Source organism: Rhipicephalus sanguineus, chromosome 10, assembly GCF_013339695.2.
Source record: "Rhipicephalus sanguineus isolate Rsan-2018 chromosome 10, BIME_Rsan_1.4, whole genome shotgun sequence".
Classification (NCBI taxonomy): domain Eukaryota; kingdom Metazoa; phylum Arthropoda; class Arachnida; order Ixodida; family Ixodidae; genus Rhipicephalus; species Rhipicephalus sanguineus.
In genome coordinates this window covers 88,405,794-88,425,387 of record NC_051185.1, presented here as the reverse complement: position 1 = coordinate 88,425,387, position 19,594 = coordinate 88,405,794, and the positions used below count along the sequence as shown (strand labels likewise).

Sequence of the window (19,594 nt, the reverse complement as noted above, 5' to 3'; positions counted from 1 at the left end):
ACGACGCTTAGGCTAAGATCGCCACCTCGCGGAGTGTCAAGGCACTTACAAAATTGAGCTTCTATTGAAAACACACCGAATAGGACGGACGTGTAACGCGCTGCAGATGCTAAACGCTGAGGCCACAGTAATGACGAATTACTTTACTTTAGCGCTCCCAGAGGGCACCACCACCCCGCCAACCGGGAGAGTGGTAGATATAAAAGGTGCCTTTGTAAAGCATGTGGAGTCTGTGACCGTGGCGCAGTGGATAGCGTGTCCGGCATCTGTTGTTGCGGACCGAGCGGTCGTGGGTTCGGTGCCCGTCGACGGAACTTTTTTTCTTTGCCATCTGATCGTGTGAATTTTTTCGACGTCATTTCCGTCACGGAAATACGTCACTGAAGTCTTAGTGGACCCCGGCATAAAACACTTCCGTGTTAAAAGAATAGGACATAAAAGTGTCAGTCGTAGTTATCAACAACAGAACCTTCAGAACAGAACTTCCGGTGTCATCGTTGTCTTACATGTTTACCGCGTACACATGTTTATCACGTACACAGCCGTCCTACTGTACAGATTATTCTTCATTTTCTTCAGGGCATACATGGCGAATCAGAATGTGCCAAGCAGCGCTTCTTCCTAATGACGAAGTCTTCGGACAGGTCCCGGATGTCGGCACAACCTAGAATGCAAATATAAAAAAAGAAAGGAAAACGTATTCTGTGGTATCCAATGAACAAGATGGATAGTTACATCATCTACACAGAGAAGCTTCACCACAGTTTGCGCTCACACTGATCCATCGTGTATGACAGCGGAAAACCACAAGGGCGGCCATGACGGAAAACGTTAGCGCAACATAAGTGAAGCTTTCTTCATGGCTTGAGACATCTTTCCTTAGTTAGGTCGACGGTCGGTTGTAGTAAAGTTGGTTTGACCAGGATAAGGAAAATGGCGGGCAGCGATACGAAGAAAAGATCAACATTGTTGCGGCAGATTCAGCGTGAATACACATAGCTCTCCGCATTGTAGATAAACATTGTTATTCACTTGCGCCACGGACATTTACCTGATGAGAAAGCACAGATGCGCTCACTCTATGACGCAGTCACCGGCCTCATAGAGTAAGGAAAGACCTTGAACGATTGATTCCTGAAAGCTAGAACGTTATCAGGCCGCGGCAAAGTGGAGACAGCGATGCCCGCCACGAGCGACGCGATACGTAACACTCAATCGGCCACGATGATGCACCGGAGGTTAAAGCTTCACTTACACATTCAATTTCATAAGCGCTATAGATATGTCAAGTGTACCGTCAGTGCAATGAGGAAAAATCACACCATCTCCCGCCAAAGGAAACCATGAGGCGATGCGAAGCAGCGTTTCGGCATGTCGAGCCCGCGTTTCAGAGAGGGAGTGGAGAGGGGGAGGAAAGGGGAAGTGGAGAGAGGCATGGGAGAGGGGAAAATGAGAGGGAAGTGGAGAGGGGGAGTGGAGAGGAAGTGTGTGGAGAGAGTTTGCGCATGCGCAGTAAGAGTGGTCACGCCGCACACCACCGGTTTGAACTCCGCCATCAGATGCTTCGCATCTAAAAACTAGAAACAGCTCACCGAGGAGTTGCATGGTGCGTTCCAGTTCCTCCCTTAGTATCTGCAATACTTTGTCGACACCTTGCTTGCCCTGCAAAGAACATAGTGCCGCGGAGAAAACACCGAGGATAAAATTCACTCTTGCTTCATCGGCAAGTGTGAGCGAAATGTGTTAGCATTAGGTTGGGAGATAGAGTTCGTAGAAGGAGCTTTATATAAGAGCGATGAATAGGGCTGCCAACAGTAATACAAGCGCCGTACCTTGATACTGTATAAATGGATTAGATTTACGGCGAACTGTCAGTGTTGTGGGAAAACCCGTGAAGCCTGTGAACTCGGATCATTCCTAAAGGTCTTCTGCGGCGTACTGGTCGGAGGGTAGGGCTTCGGTGCTGGAGGCCCAGAGTGGAATTACAACCGTAGGGAAGTTACTTACGTTAATTTAGTTACGCCGGTCCGCCGCGGAGGTGCAGTGGTTACGGAGCTCGGCTACTGACGCGAGGTTCGCAGGTTCGACCCCGGCAGCGGGGACCGCATTTCGATGGAGGCGATATGCGAAAGACCCGTGTACTGTGGAGATGTCAGCGCTCGTTCGGTAGCGCACCGATAGGTTGTGCGGAGAGGCAACTTAGCACACACTCGTGGGGTTAGCGAACTTTAGCGTTTGACTGTACACGTTGGAAATCCATCATCTACACACTTGTTATTTCTGTTTTATTAATAATAATTGCTGGGGTTTAACATACTAAAACCACGATGTGATTATGACAGACGCCGTGGTGGGCGGCTCTGGAAATTTCGACCACCTGCGGGTTCTTTAACGTGCACTTAAACCTGAGTACAGAGGCCTCGAGCATTTTCGCCTCCATCGAAAATGCGGCCGCCGCGGCCGGGATTCGATCCCGCGACCTGCGGGTCAGCAGTCGAGCGCGATAAGCAGTAGCCACCGTGGCGGGGTTATTTTTGTTTTATGGAATGCACTACTTTCTGTAACACTACATGCATGCTATAATATTGAGAAGTGCCCTAAGGGGAGGCGCTTATCATCATCAGCCTGTCTACACCCACTGCAGCGCAAAGGCCTCTCCCATGTTCCGCCAATCTACCCGGTCCTGTGCTTTCTGCTGCCACGTTATGCCTACAAACATCTTATTCTCATCTACCCACCTCATCTTCTGTCTCCCCCTCACGCGTTTGCCATCTCTTGGAATCCAGTCAGTTACCCTTAATGACCACCGGTTATCCTGCCGACGTGCTACGTGCCCGGCCATATCCATTTCTTCTTCTTGATTTCAACTATCATATTTTCACGTGGTCTTGACGTCGACGAAGACAGCAGTCGGCGTTTTCAAGATGAAACTGTTTATTTGGCCGAACTTGTGGCCGGGAAACGAAAAGTTAATTTACAGCAATACACACGGTATACACTGATAGCGGCGAACAGAGCGTCGACCGTCGATCAACTCACAAGCGGTGAAGCGCGTCGGCATTTTTACATGTGCCGTCCAATATTCCAGCGTTATCGCTGGTTGTCGCGCAAGTTCTAGAATAAGTTCGAGTGATCGCGTCTGGCGCGCAATCTTAACAAAACGATCTACAATAATCGCGAAGCTTCTCGAACAATCAGGCGCGGTTTGCGCTGAGCGTTGCTGACAGTCTTTGTGGGCGAAAACCGAATACAGCAAAAGTGATAAGAAATGCACGGGGCAATATCCTTAACCCCGTTTGTTCCCTGACCCACTCTGCTCTCTTCCTGTCTCTTAAAGTTACACCGATCATTTTCCTTTCCATCGCTCGCTGCGTCGTCTTCAATTTAAGTTGAACCCTCCTTGTAATTCTCCAGGGTTCTGCTCCGTAGGTAAGTGCTGGTAAGATGCAGCTGTTATACACCTTCCTCTTGAGGGATAGTGGTAGACTACCATTCCTGATTTGATAACGCTTGCCGAATGAAAATTAATATGCATAAAACTAAATTAATGTGGAAGAATCTTGGCAGAGAACAGCGCTTTGCGATAGGTGGCGAGAGACTGGAAGTTGTAAAGGAGTGCGTCTATTTAGGACAGGTAGTAACCGCGGAGCCGAACTATGAGAGTGAAATAACTAGGAGAACAGGGATAGGATGGGGCCCGGAATATGATTCGCCCCAAAAACGTGGTTCACAGGCTCAGTCTTTGCAGTGGCCAGGCAAATGCGCTAAATCGTCCTTTTTTTAACTTTTGGTTTTGAGCGACCTGTGGTGCACACCACGGCCCGTGGTATACGGGTATGCGTCACGTGACTAGAGAAAAGGGTTTCATGACGTACCTGACAGGCCTGTCATTTTATTCAGCTCATGACATGACAATAATTTTGGATACACCTTCAACCCACATGACAATTTTCGCATGTGCCAGGATAAAGAGGCGACCACGAGGGCTCCCATACGTAGGCAGCTAGATAGATAGATAGATAGATAGATAGATAGATAGATAGATAGATAGATAGATAGATAGATAGATAGATAGATAGATAGATAGATAGATAGATAGATAGATAGATAGATAGATAGATAGATAGATAGATAGATAGATAGATAGATAGATAGATAGATAGATAGATAGATAGATAGATAGATAGATAGATAGATAGATAGATAGATAGATAGATAGATAGATAGATAGGAACGCTTAAAGTACCTTTGGTTCGCTAAGAAACGCTTCACATTTAACAAAACCGGCTTACGTCATGCGCGAGTCCCCAGAGCACCGGCCGCCCCACGAAGACCGTCCGAGCTCCCAGCGCAAGCGCCTTGACCACGTCGGCGCCCGTGTGCACTCCGCCGTCCAGGTACACCTCCATCTTGTCGCCCACGGCGGCGACTATCTCAGGAAGAACATCGATCTGCAACGGTTGTGTCCATGGCTTCAAAGTATCAGCGCAGCGTCGCGCATTGGTACATGCATACTTGGCTTCCGGCGTCGGCAGGCTGCGCACAATTTTATCCACGGATGCCATCATCTTAATGGCACACCGTATCTGTCGCCTGGTGCGATGCCATAGGGAAATATACTTTCATAAAGAGCGGATACTCCCGTAGAGCCCTGTGGCCGAGCTACTGCACTGCGGTCAGCGCCGAGAGCGGCTGGTTGGATCCGCATTTTCTTCCGAGATCTGGGGCGATCATCGCCATCAAAAGTAAATGAATAAAATAAGCAACATTTTCTTTCCGGCGCTGGAGTTTGAACCTAGACCTTCATGCTTCCAAGGAGAGTCTTCATCAATGTGAATACATGTACATCTAGACCACACGAACTTGTATCTGCAGTCCAAACCAAATGTAGAAAGAGCACGCTTTTTATGCACACTTTCCTTTATTTTGCTGTAGTGTATTAAAACTTTCTATAAGACTCGATGCAGAGCTGACATGGAGGAAACTGAACATCAGCAAAACATTTCCTTTGCAAAAATTAAATGCCAAACTCACGTTTCGGAGGTCCTCCTGAAGCTGCTGTTAGACATATTAAATAACGAGCGAAAGCACTTTTACCTACGCCACCTGGTGGGTATTCAGACCCTTAGTTGCTCAGCCGCAAAACGGCATGAGTGGCCGCTTTTTACAAAAGTGTATTTCTATATGGCCACGCTGGGTTGAATTTCCGAGGCGATCAGATTTAGTGACACTGTCACTTATGCGAGATCTCACGAGAACAGCGTCAGACCCGTTCGGCCGTCTGCTGCTTACAGCATTTTGGCACGATTCCTAACGTTATAAGGCAGCAATGCAGTAATGCTATCGCTCTTAGATGCCGACGCCCACAGCACACACCTATCTCGTGAAATATTGCGAAATTTACAGTGTCACAAAATTAAATCAACCCAGAATATGCGCAATGTATGGTCCCTGCCGTCTCGGATCGCACGGAAGTGTGTGCAGCGAGCGCGCTGCAGTTGCTGAGGTGCTGCAACTTTTCGCTATTTTCTAAGGGATCTCACCAAGATTTTCACATTTTTCCCGTTGTGAAAGTTATTTTTATTTTGCCGTTTCCCCGCCTTCACTGTTAAGGGGCCTCTAAACCACTATGAGGTCAAGACAAAAGAATGGTTTCTTCCTCGCCTTCAATAGCCTTCCTAAAGCCGCTATCTCCTCCTCTACATTTATTTCTTCATAAAACAAGTGGAAAGTGTCAGCACTAAGCGTTGGGCCAATCAGAGTTTCGTGCTTTTCGGCCACACGCCGTTACTTCGGCTAGCGCACTTGAAAACGCCCGAAACGAAGCAAAATCATTTGATCGCTCACGACACTCACGCGATACAAGGCAGAGTGGGAATGCATGGCAAAGCAGGGTAGAGACTATTCAGAACCGGTATTCCTCGTATATGGACCAATGGAGAGCTGATTTTTTCATGACGTATTGGGAACAAACTCGTGGCGTCACGAATAGCGCCGAAAAGACGGCCGCCTGAAGAGAATAACGCGCTCGCTCTTTGTAATTTCAGAGGTTGTCCAGGAGCCCTCTAACTCAGAAGTGGTGCAGCTGGCACAGTATTCAACCGCCGCGTTGCCACAGCTGAAGATGTACAGTCGCGTGCATGCTTAGCGTGAACACGGTAGCGCGTGCCGCACGGCGTTGCCAGCGACAACTATCAATACCAACACGAGGCTGCCCGTGCAACTCCCACATGAGAATCTACGTCAATGTCAATTCTCGCTCAATCTCCTTTGGCAGTGGTTGAAGCGCCGCGTAAGCGTATAGTTTTACCGTAGGAAAGACTATGTCTGCGACCTTTGACGAGAGAGAGAAGGAATGCAGGAAATGTAGGGTGGTTAACTAGACTATGCGCCTAGTTTGCTACCCTACACATGGGGAGGGGGAATAGGGGAGTAAAAGAGAGAGAGAGAAAAGGATAGACACATTTCCCATCACACACACAGTGCTGAGTTTCACAGGCGGCCGCTCAATGAAGTTGCTTTCAAGTACAGCACGAGGGCACGAATGATGTCGTGTGCTGGTGCTTCCCAACTTCACAAAAATTATGATTTGTGGCGTAGTGCGTGCGTTGCTAGTGTGCTTGTATTAGCATCCACACGAGAGGTTATAACAGGCTCTAGAAATGGCGCTCTGCCAGCTTTAGCTGTGACTGTGCTGCGCTTCTCGCGCAGGCTTGGCGTTTTTTTCTTTTCATCTCTTGTAATTGATGTACTGCATTCATATATACGGATCATAGCTCAGTTTTAAAACCCTGAACTTCTTGTTCACGCTGTTTCGCTTGTAATTTTAGTCGTTCATGCATGTCTCACTCACCGTGGCCGGAGATCCGTCCAGTTGGCGGCCGCCATGGTTGGACACGATGACCGCTGCCGCACCATGCTGGTGTGCAGCGAGTGCCGCTTCCGCTGGAACCCAAAAACCTTGTACATAACCACACACTGTGCGGCACCTTAGTTGACGGCTATAGCGAAAAGTGGCGCGTGAGATGAAGCCGACAAGCTTCGATGCATTGAGTTTTTTTTTTCCCGGGCATCGGTAGTAGGCAGAAAAACACTAATACGTACTGATAGGAAGGAAAGAAGTGGAAATCTTAAGGGCTTGTTTTCCTTTGTTATACACAATATTAATGAGCACTAACAGACAATAATGCCAAGGAAAGTATAGGGGATGTTATTAGTAGTAAATGTAAGGTAAATGTGAAGAAAGAAAAATTGACGAAAAGATAACTTGCCGCGGGTAGCGACCAAACCTGCGACCTTCGAATAACACGTCCGATGCTCTACCAACTGACCTACAGCGGCGGCCATCCCCCCGTCCACTTTGTGAGGTATATATGTACATTTTAAACGTGGGAGTGTCGGTCAGCGCCGCCAGTAGCCATGACGGCGAGCGTGGAACACTCTTTTCTATGCCTGTTGGCGTCACGTAGCACGAGGACTTATTACGAGCTGGCAGCTGACCAATAATCCCTCGCATACCACCTGAAAGCGTCAAGTCTGCTAGAACGAGACCCTCGCTATGAATGAAGGAAAGAGGTGGAAATCTTAAGGGCTCGTTTTTCTTTGTTATACACAATATTATTGAGCACTAACAGACAATATAGCCAAGGAAAGTATAGGGGATGTTACTAGTAGTATAAGGTAAATGTGAAGAAAGAAAAGTGGACGAAAAGATAACTTGCCGCGGGCAGGGACCGAACCTGCGACCTTCGAATAACGCGTCCGATGCTCTACCAACTGAGCTACCGCGGCGGCCATCCCCCCGTCCACTTTATGGGGTATAATAAAATTTCTTGCGGGGCTAGTTGGTGCATAGTTAAGTATAAGACGGTGGCGCAAAAAGGGACAAGGACGAAACAGGAAGAAGAGATGTATACAAGCGCACAAGTGCGCTTGTATACGTCTCTTCTTCCTGTTTCGTCCTTGTCCCTTTTTGCGCCACCGTCTTATACCTAATTATGGGGTATATTTGTACATTTTAAACGTGGGAGTGTCGGTCAGCGCCGCCAGTAGCCATGACGGCGAGCGTGGAACACTCTTTTAAAGACGATAGTCTTTCTTGGGGAACATAAACGCCGAAATTTTGGTCTGTCTTTCTGTCTTTCTGTTTGTCGGCACGTCCCTCGATTCAGCCACCCGGCCAAAGTTGAACCACTTGCCCAAGGGCCAGCCACCTTGAACGGATGACTAGGTTCATACTTGTGTACATTGTTGAGCAAAAAGCAAACATTACGCATATCTGAGGGGCAACATCACTAGTTAAGTATTAGGTGCTGTGTTCCTTTAATAGAAAATACATAGATACGTAATTCTAGACACCCTAGTTTCTTAAGCTGCGCTGAAAATGCGACTGCGCTGAAACTTTTTTTCTGCCTGTTGGTCCTTAAGGCTTCCACCTCTTTCCTTCATTCATAGCGAGGGTCTCGTTCTGGCAGACTTGATGCTTTCAGGTGGCATGCGAGGGATTATTGGCCAGCTGCCAGCTCGTAATAAGTTCACGTGCTACGTGACGCCAACAGGCGGAAAAAAGAGTGTTCCACGCTCGCCATCATGGCTACTGGCGGCGCTGACCGACACTCCCACGTTTAAAATGTACAAATATACCCCATAAAGTGGACGGGGGGATGGCCGCCGCGGTAGCTGAGTTGGTAGAGCATCAGACGCGTTATTCGAAGGTCGCTGGTTCGGTCCCTGCCCGCGGCAAGTTATCTTTTCGTCCACTTTTCTTTCTTCACATTTACCTTACATTTACTACTAATAACATCCCCTACACTTTCCTTGGCATTATTGTCTGTTAGTGCTCATTGGTATTGATAGGAAGTAGGAACTGCTAACTAGACATTTTGCAAACCGATATATACTTTTCATTGAAATTGTTTGCCCACCTTCCTTGCTATAAATGTCGATTAGTTAATCTTGCTTAAATAGCAAGTACGATAAACACATAAAATAGTGGGACTTACTCCGTGCAATGGTCAGCAACATGCATTTAATCGCGTCATCATAGAGTGCGCTGGCGTATTTTTAAGCTCAGGCTAGTTAGTTCGGGAACACTGTATCAGCTAAGGATTGGCTCAGTGTTCGCGAGCGTTTATACCGTCATGGACTTGTGAACAGTGCGTCGTGTAGGTCTTGTAGCTCCTGTGCGATACACCTTATTTTAAACTGTCCCACATTGCTTACGCAGTGTACGTTGCCAGTTAAGGAATATAGACTAATTCAAAGTAAGTGTGCGACCTTTGATGGTTGCTCATTTCTGAGATGGTGTGCTGCTCGAAGTGAACTGGTCCATCGAACTCTGCTAACTTTCACGAACAGAGAAGAGATAGAAACTTCGCATCAAATACGCGCAAGAACAGGCAAGAGAAGCATATACAATTCAATAGCAATAGAAATATGCGTGTAGGTAACACAAGAAGCGGTAACACAAGAAGCGGTAACACAAGATGAGGTAACACAACAAGCGTGGGAGACAGAGAGAAAAGGGGGGGGGCGGTATTTAATATGGCAGACAAACTGAGGCGTCGGACTCATGTCATAGGAAACAAACTAAGTTAACACTGGTGAAAACGGCAATGTTATTACCGTGTGCCCGTAGAATTGCGCAATCAAAAAAAAGCCACAAAATGCAAATTAGGCGCAGCACGAACTAAGTGAAGATATGCGCTTTAAGTGGATGTTCGAATGCGCAGCAGCATGGTTTGGTAGGAATGCGTTTACAATATGTTCGGCTGCACGCACTGCAGTATACACAGCACTCGCATCTCGAAACGATGCACTTACCAGTGAGGACACCCTTGACGACTACAGGTAGCTTCGAGAGACGACGTAGCCATTCGATGTCGTCCCAGGTGGCCGATGGCAAAACATCCATGTCACTCGAATATTTGTTTCGTGTCTCGCATCCATCGAGTCTGTTCGAGAATGCGCCCTCGATATTGGCGAATCTGTGACAAAACATGGACGTTTAGTGCGAGGGCTGCTACTTCTCCTTTTTGCACTGAGTTCATCGAAGTGGGCCACATACAGCGCTTCACCTGATCCTGCAAGCGCTTCTACACTGAAAGGCGGAGGCTTAATGACAACGCGACAACAGAGGGTTTCCCAGCGCCGTTCACGAATTAATGTATTGAAATCGTTCATTTGAGTTTTTGTATTCCTCAAAAGTTGCCCTGTCATGAGATTGTTAGAATAACCAGTTTGCTCAATTTAATCACAATTATGTGCTCTTACGTGATCACTGACTTCGTTGCATTTTACGTATACAGTTGGTTCTACAGGTTTGCATATAGTTAACGGAAATATATCTCTTGCCGGCACCATAAGCACAAAATAAACGTCGACCTCGGCCTCCGTCCGGACTCTGTCGACTCGAGACAACGGTGATTTGCCGACCGTGGCTTTGCCTTCCTAATCGGCATGGAAGACAGTGTTGCTTTCAGCCACTGCGGCAGCGAAGGAACGATAAACCACGTTGTTTGTAGCTGCCCTCGCTACAGCTCGCACAGACTGCCGCTAGATGATGTGTTGGACCACCTTAACCACAGACCACTGTCAGAACAGACAGTGCTAGAATGCCGACCCGAACTGTCTTGACACCGAAAATCCATCAAGGCCTTCCTGAACTTTTTCGTAGCAATGTCCTATTCAATAGGCTATAGTACTCCCTCTCTACACCTTTTTTGTTTATTCGTTATTTTTTGCGCGCTTTCTCTCTGTTCGCTTTCCTTTCCATCTTTCTTTCTCCCTCCCCCTCTTATTGTAGAGGAGCAAACCGGATACTACAATTCTGGTTGATTTCCCTGCCTTTCTCTCATTTTATTATCTCTCTCTCTCTCTCGGATATGCTTTCCTTTTTTACACAAGCTTAATTGACTCATGTTTTGTATTTATGTAGTGATGTAAAAGAGAATTTTAGTTTGTCAGCAGCCTTTTTGCCATATACGTTTTTTTTACGGGTTAACGGAGTAGTATACGCGCTGTTAGGCAGCCCGGCGAGAAAACGAGAGCTTGCTGTTGGCAACAAGGCACTGCAACCTATAAGGGAGTAGGTATACGTAGGCGTATTATTAACAGAGGAGCCTTCCTACCGATGTTAAAGAAATTTGCCGAAGAATAAGGATGGGTTGGGTGGGGCGCAATCGTTAGGCATTCGTATTTACCAAAACGGCCACTTCATACCACTATCCCCAAAGCATAAAGTGAACAACCATCACACTTTGCCAGCAATAACTTACGGGGTACGAACTTGGAGAATGAAGAACCTTGTGCAGTCGACTAGAAAGCCACTACACGCATGTGCGCCGTACCGCCACCCACGAACACGAACTGCAGCAACACAGCCTTGATAAACTCAACGCTACTTTCTACTTGATAGAGCCTCGTTTGTGTGCCGGCGTATAATCGCTATCGTGCTCACCTACCAGTTTGCGGCATGTATTGCGTGTACGACTTATGGGCGCTGCAGATAGAAAAATTTCTGATCAAAAGTGTTTTATGGCATTTTTGTCGTTAGCATTCTATAATTAGCCCCTCTGATCGGTAAGCTTTCCGTTGCACTAAAGAAAACAGGTACTATATAAATTAGTTGTCTCTCCCTTTAAGCAAATAACCTTCACGTGAGCAAGAAAACTCCATGCCAACAAAAATAAAATAGCTTGTGTATCACCAAGTTCACTAGCTGAACTGCAGCATCACTTGCTATTCCATTTTGTTTCTAATACAGAACCCGCTGTTGAAAACGATATTCTGAGAAGAAGCAGAAGAAGTAGAATGGTAATATATGGCCCCCAGCCCAGATAAAATGGTCTTTTTTGGAGACTCTCGAGGGAGCACGCCACCAACCCCTCTGGCCGTACCTGGCACCATAAGGCAGCTGCGGGTAAAGAAAAAGAGGGCGCCGGACAGCGGTGTGACCATCGGGGGAGACAGGACGACGAAGACGACGGTGACCGCTTCAGTCGCAAATCGCCATCCGTGTCCGGAAGAACTCTTTTACTCATTGTCCATTCGTGCCGCCTAATTTGTTCTTAATTAAACAGTTAATTTGTTACTGGAACAGAAACATCGTTATGTGATTTTAACGAACCTGAACGACACCGACACTGTATTTCTAACATATGGCAGCGAAGTGAGGATAGCATACTGTGATTGTGCGGATCTAACCAAAGATGCGAAAACTAGAAGCAGCGCGAAAAAAACGGCGACAAAAATAGGAACACACACAACAGGACTAGCGCTGAACTCAGCGCTAGTCCTGTTGTGTGTGTTCCTATTTTTGTCGTCGTTTTTTTCGCGCTGCTTCTAGTTTTCGCATCATGAAGCGACTCGCCCAAACCTACAAGTTGTTGCTAACCAAAGATATTTCTTAAACCAAGGATATGTCAACTGTCCCGAGTGTGAGGCCTCGAAAGCTGAACGGTACCTGAGACCATGCGGCAAGACGGTTAGATACGCGTGGCGCAGCACACCGTCTCCAGGCACGGGCGAGTCCGCGGTGACCACGATGGCCGAGAAGCCCATGGCAGCGGCCCTCTCGACCAGGGACTTGGTAATGGACCGGTCACGAAAGATGTACATCTGCTGCCAGAGAAGACAGCCGGGCGCCGCTGCCCTGACGTCTTCGAGCGACACTGTGCTCAAGCTGCTCAGGATCATTACCGTGCCTGCGTCCTGAGCCGCTGTGTCAAATTGAAAGAGAGCGACCTTTAGAACACGTGCTCCCTTTTACATGACCGTGTCATTCGCCGTGTTTCTGGGAGGCGTGACTGAAGTGATTATCAAAAGCGAACGCTAAGAGATAACGCTGGAGGAAGTGGCGACACTGGGCACCGTCTTTCAGAATGGGCGATGCAGTCCAGCGCCCAAGTTCCTTTTCTGCTGAATGGCTATCGAACAAAATGTCTTCTGGCAATTTAAGATTCTGTTAAGCAATGAGATGAAAATTTCTGACCAAATTTAGAAACCCTAATTATTCGCATATTTCCGGCGCTCATCAGCGAGAGAAATCAGAGCTAAATCGCGGCTAATATTAAGCAGTACTAGGTATACTGTGTACTAAAGTTGGCCGAATGTAACTATATATATAAATAATTGCTAATGTTGGCTGCTGCTCGCCAAGTATTGGCAGATGTCTGTGATGATGACTAGTGATGACTAGTGATGAGAAATGTTAGGACAAATGCTAGTATACTCTGGCTAGTCTTGGCTATTGTCGGCTATTCGTTGACACAATAGCTGATAGCCAGCCACCAATTTGGTAGAGAACGACGATTGAGTTCTCTACGAAGCTTTCATTTTGAGCGTTTTTCTGTGCACTGGCTTGTTTGCTTACAAAGGCGTGCTTAAAATAACAAATAGCTGAGCTAGTTGATAGCTATTAAATGCGAAGCATTTCTTAGCGAACGTTTGACACTTTGAACGGTTCTATCTACGTATATATCCGCCTACATCTGGGTGCTCTCCTGATCACCTCCTTAACATGATGTAGACCAAAATTGGCACGGGAGGGTAAGAGGATTTGACGAATATGGCTGTCGGGTCGTGATAGGAATAACGTGAAGATCCTGTCGCGTACGTCGTCAAACCCTTTCCTCCAGACACGTGTGGCACATACCCGTTTACCACGGGCAGCGGTGTACGGGTATGCGCCACAGGTGATTGACAGTTTATATCTACCCGGGAACGGCGAGAACAGACATTGCTAATTTAAAAGCGAGAGCGTAAAGAAAAACCGCCATCGGCAGCGTTGACCCGACGAATGGAAAGAATAAAATAGGATCCCAGCAGGAATCCCCAACCCAGGCATTCTGCGTGGCAATCAGGTATTCTACCACAGAGCCACGCAAGGTCTATAAACTGGTTCGGAAAAGCAGCCTATGCAAGCGTAATGACGGTGCAACGTCCATTTTGGTTGTCGTGCTTGCTATCTAATTTTACAGGAAAGCAATAAACACTACATATGTGCTCCTACGATGCAGGCGTCATATCGGATTAACGTCTGTGGTTTTAGTGTGAGCTCCGCTTTTATAGCAGTCTAATAAATATTACATTTGTGTTCCTATGATTCAGCAAGCTATAACGAAGCATTGCTCGACCCTGGAGGAATACATTAACAAAAGTTACGTATGCTATTCACATGATACTTGAGGGCTGACGTGACGTCGCACCATAAGTTACCCTTTAAACGCCAGTGTTGTCGACGTGCCTGGTAAGACTACGATGTGAGCACAACTACTTCACTTACAAAAGCAGGTCGATCGAGCTCGTAACGCTTGGCTCAAATCCATAAAATACAGCGTAGAAGTACTCGCTGACTGCTTCGCATGAAACCGATTCCCACAACGCGCGGGATCTGCCGAATTTTTCATGTGAAAGAACGGGGCACACAGACACGATCACAAATACATAAGTGCAAAGAAAGAGAGAAGCGTTGTGTTGAATTCTCTCTTTGTGTCCGTTTTTGCATGCCCCGTCATTTAGCATGAATGCGTGCTTCACTAGCAGTTCAAGCAAAAGAGAACTAGTGCTATATATTGAAGAGCAGAACACTTCCAGGGCTGTTGAAACAGCCTCGATCACAAACATGATCCCCGAGTCTCTCAATCACTCGAACTACACTGTTCCTCGCCCTGGTTCACATACCCCAAGGTGCACGTACCTCAAGCAAATTGAAGCCTTTGGCCGTCTCGTGGAGCTGACACGACAAACTAGCACTTGAGAAAAAAAGTAAACTAATTCAATGAATCACTTAATCAATCATTCAAACGCTCTTCTTTCCTTCGACCTTTTACCTTGCGCTGTTTACAAAGGATATTAAGGTAATTTCATAATAAGGTAGTGGGTGTCGTGGTACTAATAAACTTGCTACCTGGGTATTTCTGCTTCCTTGTTGGTAGTAAGTGCAGGTAGTAAAATTACTAACTTGGCTGTTACTAGCTGTAAATACTACATATGTAGTGAATGTTGTGACAAGCGCTATGCTAAAGCAGGTAAATACCGCTAGTTTTTTTAAAGAGTGTTCTCTCTGTCTAGTATCACGGATGCTACGTTCTACATTCACATCTGCTAGATTAAACACAATAGTTTCATTAGACTTGAACATTGAAGCATATACCTCAGCATTAAATGATATTTGTGTAAAAAGAATACAAGTACAATGTCAAACGTTTCAGATTTCCTGTAAGAAATGATAATAAACATTGAGAATGCTTCGCACTGCTTGCCCATTTAGCATCGTTAGACCAAGGATAACAACACCGGAAACGGCGAAACGACAATCTTCAACGAGCATTCAATGACCCGTGAAGTTCACTGGACAAGGTGAATGGCCTTGCCTTTCGCAGAGCCGATCTCCCCTCCGGGGTGCGTGATGTTGTGAGCCGCTGATGGAGCCAGCCCTACCGGGAAGGATACTGCATGTCCCAACAAGGTGGTCGACGTGTTGACCCTCTCCACATCCACGAAGATCCGTGGTCGGAAAAGTATCCTGGATACACGTGCAGTGTACGATGGTGAGTGAGCCTAAAGTGCACAGTGCAACCAGAGTGAGGAACCCCGTACTCTGGCACACCCACGGAAACGTTATCAGGGCTCTTGTTCTTTACCACCGATGAGATGATACTAAAGAAGTAATGGCTGAAATCGTGATACCGGCACGACAGCTTTTGAAGTCGCATCAGCTGTCGTAAGCACAGTTTTGACTCCTCCGAGTGACTATGAGTACAAATGAAGGAAGGAAGGGAATTTTGAGGGCTCGTTCCTCTTATTTGGCACTACCATAATGAAAAGTAGCAGATAATGAAGCCAAGGAAGGCATAGCAGACGTTAATTGTAATATTTGTAAGTGTATTGTAGTAACTGTGATAAAGATGTGAAGAAAGTAAAGTGGACGAAAAGACAAATTGCCGCCGGCAGGGACCGTTGCAGGTTCAGTTCGTGTCGACGGCAAGTTGTCTTTATGTCCAGTTTACTTTCTTTACATCTTTATCAAAATTACTACAATACACTCAAAAACCTTGCAATTAACGTGCCTTATACCTTCCTTGGCTTCATTATTTGCTAAGGCGGTTGCCTTACGATTCGATGTCTGTACGCGACGTACGGCTCTATTGCCGGATACGACTTGAAAAGTCCGGAGAGGCTCCGCCCAGGTGACCGAAGTGTGGCAGCCAATCGCCTCCGCGACTAAAGAAAAAGTCCCGCTCGCGCACTCGGCAATTCTCTCCGAAGGCGGTGTCACCCGCCACCCGACACGTAACACAGTGATACCAACTTTAGGTATTTATATCTAGATCCCGGGGTTTTATATTTCTTTGAGGTAATCGGCGCCTCTTCATTGAATGTAGAGATTTTTTGAAGCCTCTGAAAATGTCACATTACGCAACTTAATAGGGGGCGTTACTGAGTAGTCACAATTTTCCAAGTTGAAAGGCTATAAAAAAACGATGGGTTTCGTTACTTGCTGTTTTTAATTTAAGAGAGCTGCGTGTTCTGCTGGAACAAGTGAAGGCGAGATCATCACACGCTTGATATCGGGGAGAAATTAAACTCTGCCTGTCAACATGGCTTTTTGGGCTAGTTGGTTAAATGCATCAAAATTTGTCATAGCTCCAGCAGACACGGACGAGGAAGACTACAGCGCTCGTCCCGTTGTGCCTTACACGTCCGTCTCTGTTAGCGCTGTGAAACCTTTTGAAAATGGTCGTCGTAAGTTTTCAGCATGAACGCGCGTATCATCATGGGCGCCGTGAGTGAATGCTGCATGCTGCTCTTTGAAACAAAGAGAAATTTTGTCTTGTTGTGCACATGAAAACGTGCCAAGTTCACGCTCGCCGCGTGCCTTCACCGTCCAAAATCTCCATGTCTAATAACTTCTGAACCAGCAGACTGAGAGAAAGAGAGCGAAAGTAGGCCTGACAGTTGGGCGAGCTGCTACGGGTTCCTTATTATGAAAACGTCGTGACGCAAAGAGACGAAAAGACTGCTCGCCCGTTTTCAGTCTGTTCGTCGGGCTGCTTTCATAGGAGTGAAAATAGTTACAAAAATATTTGACCACAGGTGAAGCTGATCGAAAGTACACAGGATGGCTACCAGCCAGTAAAAAAGAGCCCCTGAACAACAACTGCCAATTATGCAACGGTGATTGCTAATGTGGAACATTAGAAATTGACCGCCACCTCGCAAGCTGCAAGCACAAGAAACTACTGTCTGTGTAACAAGTGGCCAAGTGGCGCCATCTGCAAGCCCTTTATGTGCAATCACTTCACAGAAAACGTAGAAAAAAGGCCTTCGGTGGCTGTTAATATGTTGCTTTTCCTTCCTATAAGACGAAATGGGCCAGAGAGCAAACTATCTTTCTACTTTCTTAAAGGTGAATTAGCTTGAGTAATGACAATTAAAGTCAATCTAGGGATTTTTATTGCAATCCAGGGTATTTCAGGGGTCAGTCTAGGGATAAAACGTTCACATTAGATGGCATCACTGAATAAGTATGAAGTGCATGGCCATTTCGGCAGGGTGGCGTGAAACCGCCTTTGAGCAGGAAATGCCCCAGACTTCTAATGTTGTCACCTCCTACAGACAGGATGTTCGCACATAATTTCCATCACCTTACTGGAATGGCTGACACCTTCTGCCATCGATATTGTATCGATCGAGGTCGTGGGACGCGCCATAGCAGGATCATGGCTGCGGAGTGTTGCGGCTCACAACGTGTCAGGTTCGTTTGCAAGCACTGAATAAGTGATGGATTGGTGCACAAGGAAAACGTAGGCCTGGCCACATGCGCGCCTGCCCTCTCGCCCTATTTGTTTTACTTTGCTGTGTCCTGATTAACTCCGCTGTGGTCTTGTCCTGCTTTTTTCTTTTTGTGCCCTTCCTACATCTCTCATTTGTTTGTTTTATTTATTTTTATTTACAGCACATTGCGGTCGGAACACCAAGCAGGAGAGCATAACAAAATGTAAGCCACAACATAAGTTCAATAAAAGAAAAGATGAAACAAAAACATGGTGAAGTAATAGAGCACAACATAAAAAAGAAATATAGCTAAACTGCAGTGAAATAGCGTTAAGCGTAACCAGGGAAATACATGCAATGTCATACAGTCACAAACCTTGTTTTGTATGGTTCTGAATAGAAGAATGGAAGAGCTCACGCGTTCCATGCATTGATGGTCCGACGAAAAAAAGAGTTGATGAAAAGGTTAGTACGTGCGAAGTAAGGTTCAAGAGTGCACGCATCTGTGTCTAGTTTGTCGAGAAATTCGATGCCTTAAGTTTCTACACTAATGTTAAGTTTCCAGAAGGGTGAGTACAAACCTCTGGAAGGCCTGGGCGTTCTCCCTAAGGGTCTGTTCACGACCTGCGCCAATGGCTATGTAGCGCCTTGCGCCCTCCTCCATCGTGTCCTCGGCAAGGTTTTGGATGTCTTCCAACGTTTCCACTGCCATAGCACCTACTGTCAGTGTTGCCGAAGCCGCCAGAGCGTGAGAACGTCCAGTGAGGCTTCACTGTGTGTGGAACGTGTCAGCTAGGCTCGAGGCACAAGCTTCAGTTTTGTCGCAGTCAGACTCGGGGCACAATTTTCAGCTGTGTGGTGAGAGAGCAGTTTAGTGATATAAGCGGACAAATGCGGAATTAGAAAATGATGCGTGAATTAAGCGCAAACATTATCGCTAGCGTGCAAGAAAATGGGTAGATTAATCTCAGAGGCATCAAGGGACATCGAGGCGTTCCTCCGTAATAAAGATAATAAATATTCTAATGTTTCGGCCAAGGAAACTAGCCTTTCGCAGAGGTCTGGCCTGTGAGAAAGGCCAGTCTTCTGGCCGGATCATCCGAATAAATAATGTTATGTTACTGAATTATGCCCTTTATTCGGACACTGAACCTAGTTGCCAGGAACTTCCTTCTGAATCTATATATGTTTATATATATAGAGAGAGTTCTGTTATCCTCACCGCACGACATGTGAGCACAACACGTAGGGGCAGCACTTCATTTGGACGAGCTTCGTGCGCTGGCACCACCTTACTTTCAAATACGTGATATCCGCTGAAGTCCACATGTTTTCACAGGTTATTACATGGGCGTCAGCAGGATTTTGCCTCGGGGGGTGCAAACCCGTGTTACATCGCGTCTGGGGGAGGGGAGGGGGGAGGAGAGAGAGCTGGCGTAGCTTGGGTGGGGGGGGGGGGGGGCAAGTGCCGGTGTGGCTTGAGGGGAGCAAGTGCCCCTTTTGCACCCCCCTGCCTACGCCCATGGGTTATTACATTTATATCCTTTCGCGGCCATGTTCTAACATAACAGTTGTTGTGTTGCTCGCGTCCTATTGTACTTATTTTTAGCTGGCTAGTGAATTTTAATAACATATACCATGAGCGCCCAATCTAAATTACATAGGGATGGGTTATAAACAATACAAAGACAAAAGTTTGTACTGTAATATATCAGCTACTACCATGGTAGCTAAACAGGTAAGGTGTCGCGCTGCTAAGCTTGAGGGCGGCGGACTTGCTTCCAGGCTGCAGCGGCCGCATTTCGCGTCCATCGAA

At 46.7% G+C, this 19,594-nt stretch overlaps 1 protein-coding gene across 1 annotated transcript; it reads right to left on the bottom strand.

Moving 5' to 3' along the window:
* Positions 1-575: 575 nt before the first annotated feature.
* Positions 576-18,490, bottom strand: LOC119406583 (L-lactate oxidase). The gene is made up of 8 exons (XM_049420150.1): positions 18,360-18,490; positions 15,375-15,526; positions 12,464-12,719; positions 9,823-9,986; positions 6,854-6,945; positions 4,293-4,451; positions 1,593-1,662; positions 576-664 (listed from the first exon to the last, which is right to left on the bottom strand). The coding sequence occupies exons 1-8, from the start codon at positions 18,488-18,490 to the stop codon at positions 576-578; spliced, it is 1,113 nt and encodes a 370-aa protein (XP_049276107.1).
* Between the last annotated feature and the right edge of the window lie 1,104 nt (positions 18,491-19,594).

Coding starts and splice junctions, on each gene's coding strand:
- LOC119406583 (XM_049420150.1), bottom strand. CDS start 18,490: ATGGCAGTGGAAACGTTGGAAGACATCCAAAACCTTGCCGAGGACACG. Junction 1,663..4,292: donor TCTGGGGACTCGCGCATGAC/GTAAGCCGGTTT, acceptor TGTTCTTTGCAG/GGCAAGCAAGGTGTCGACAA. Junction 665..1,592: donor ACGCACCATGCAACTCCTCG/GTGAGCTGTTTC, acceptor TTTGCATTCTAG/GTTGTGCCGACATCCGGGAC.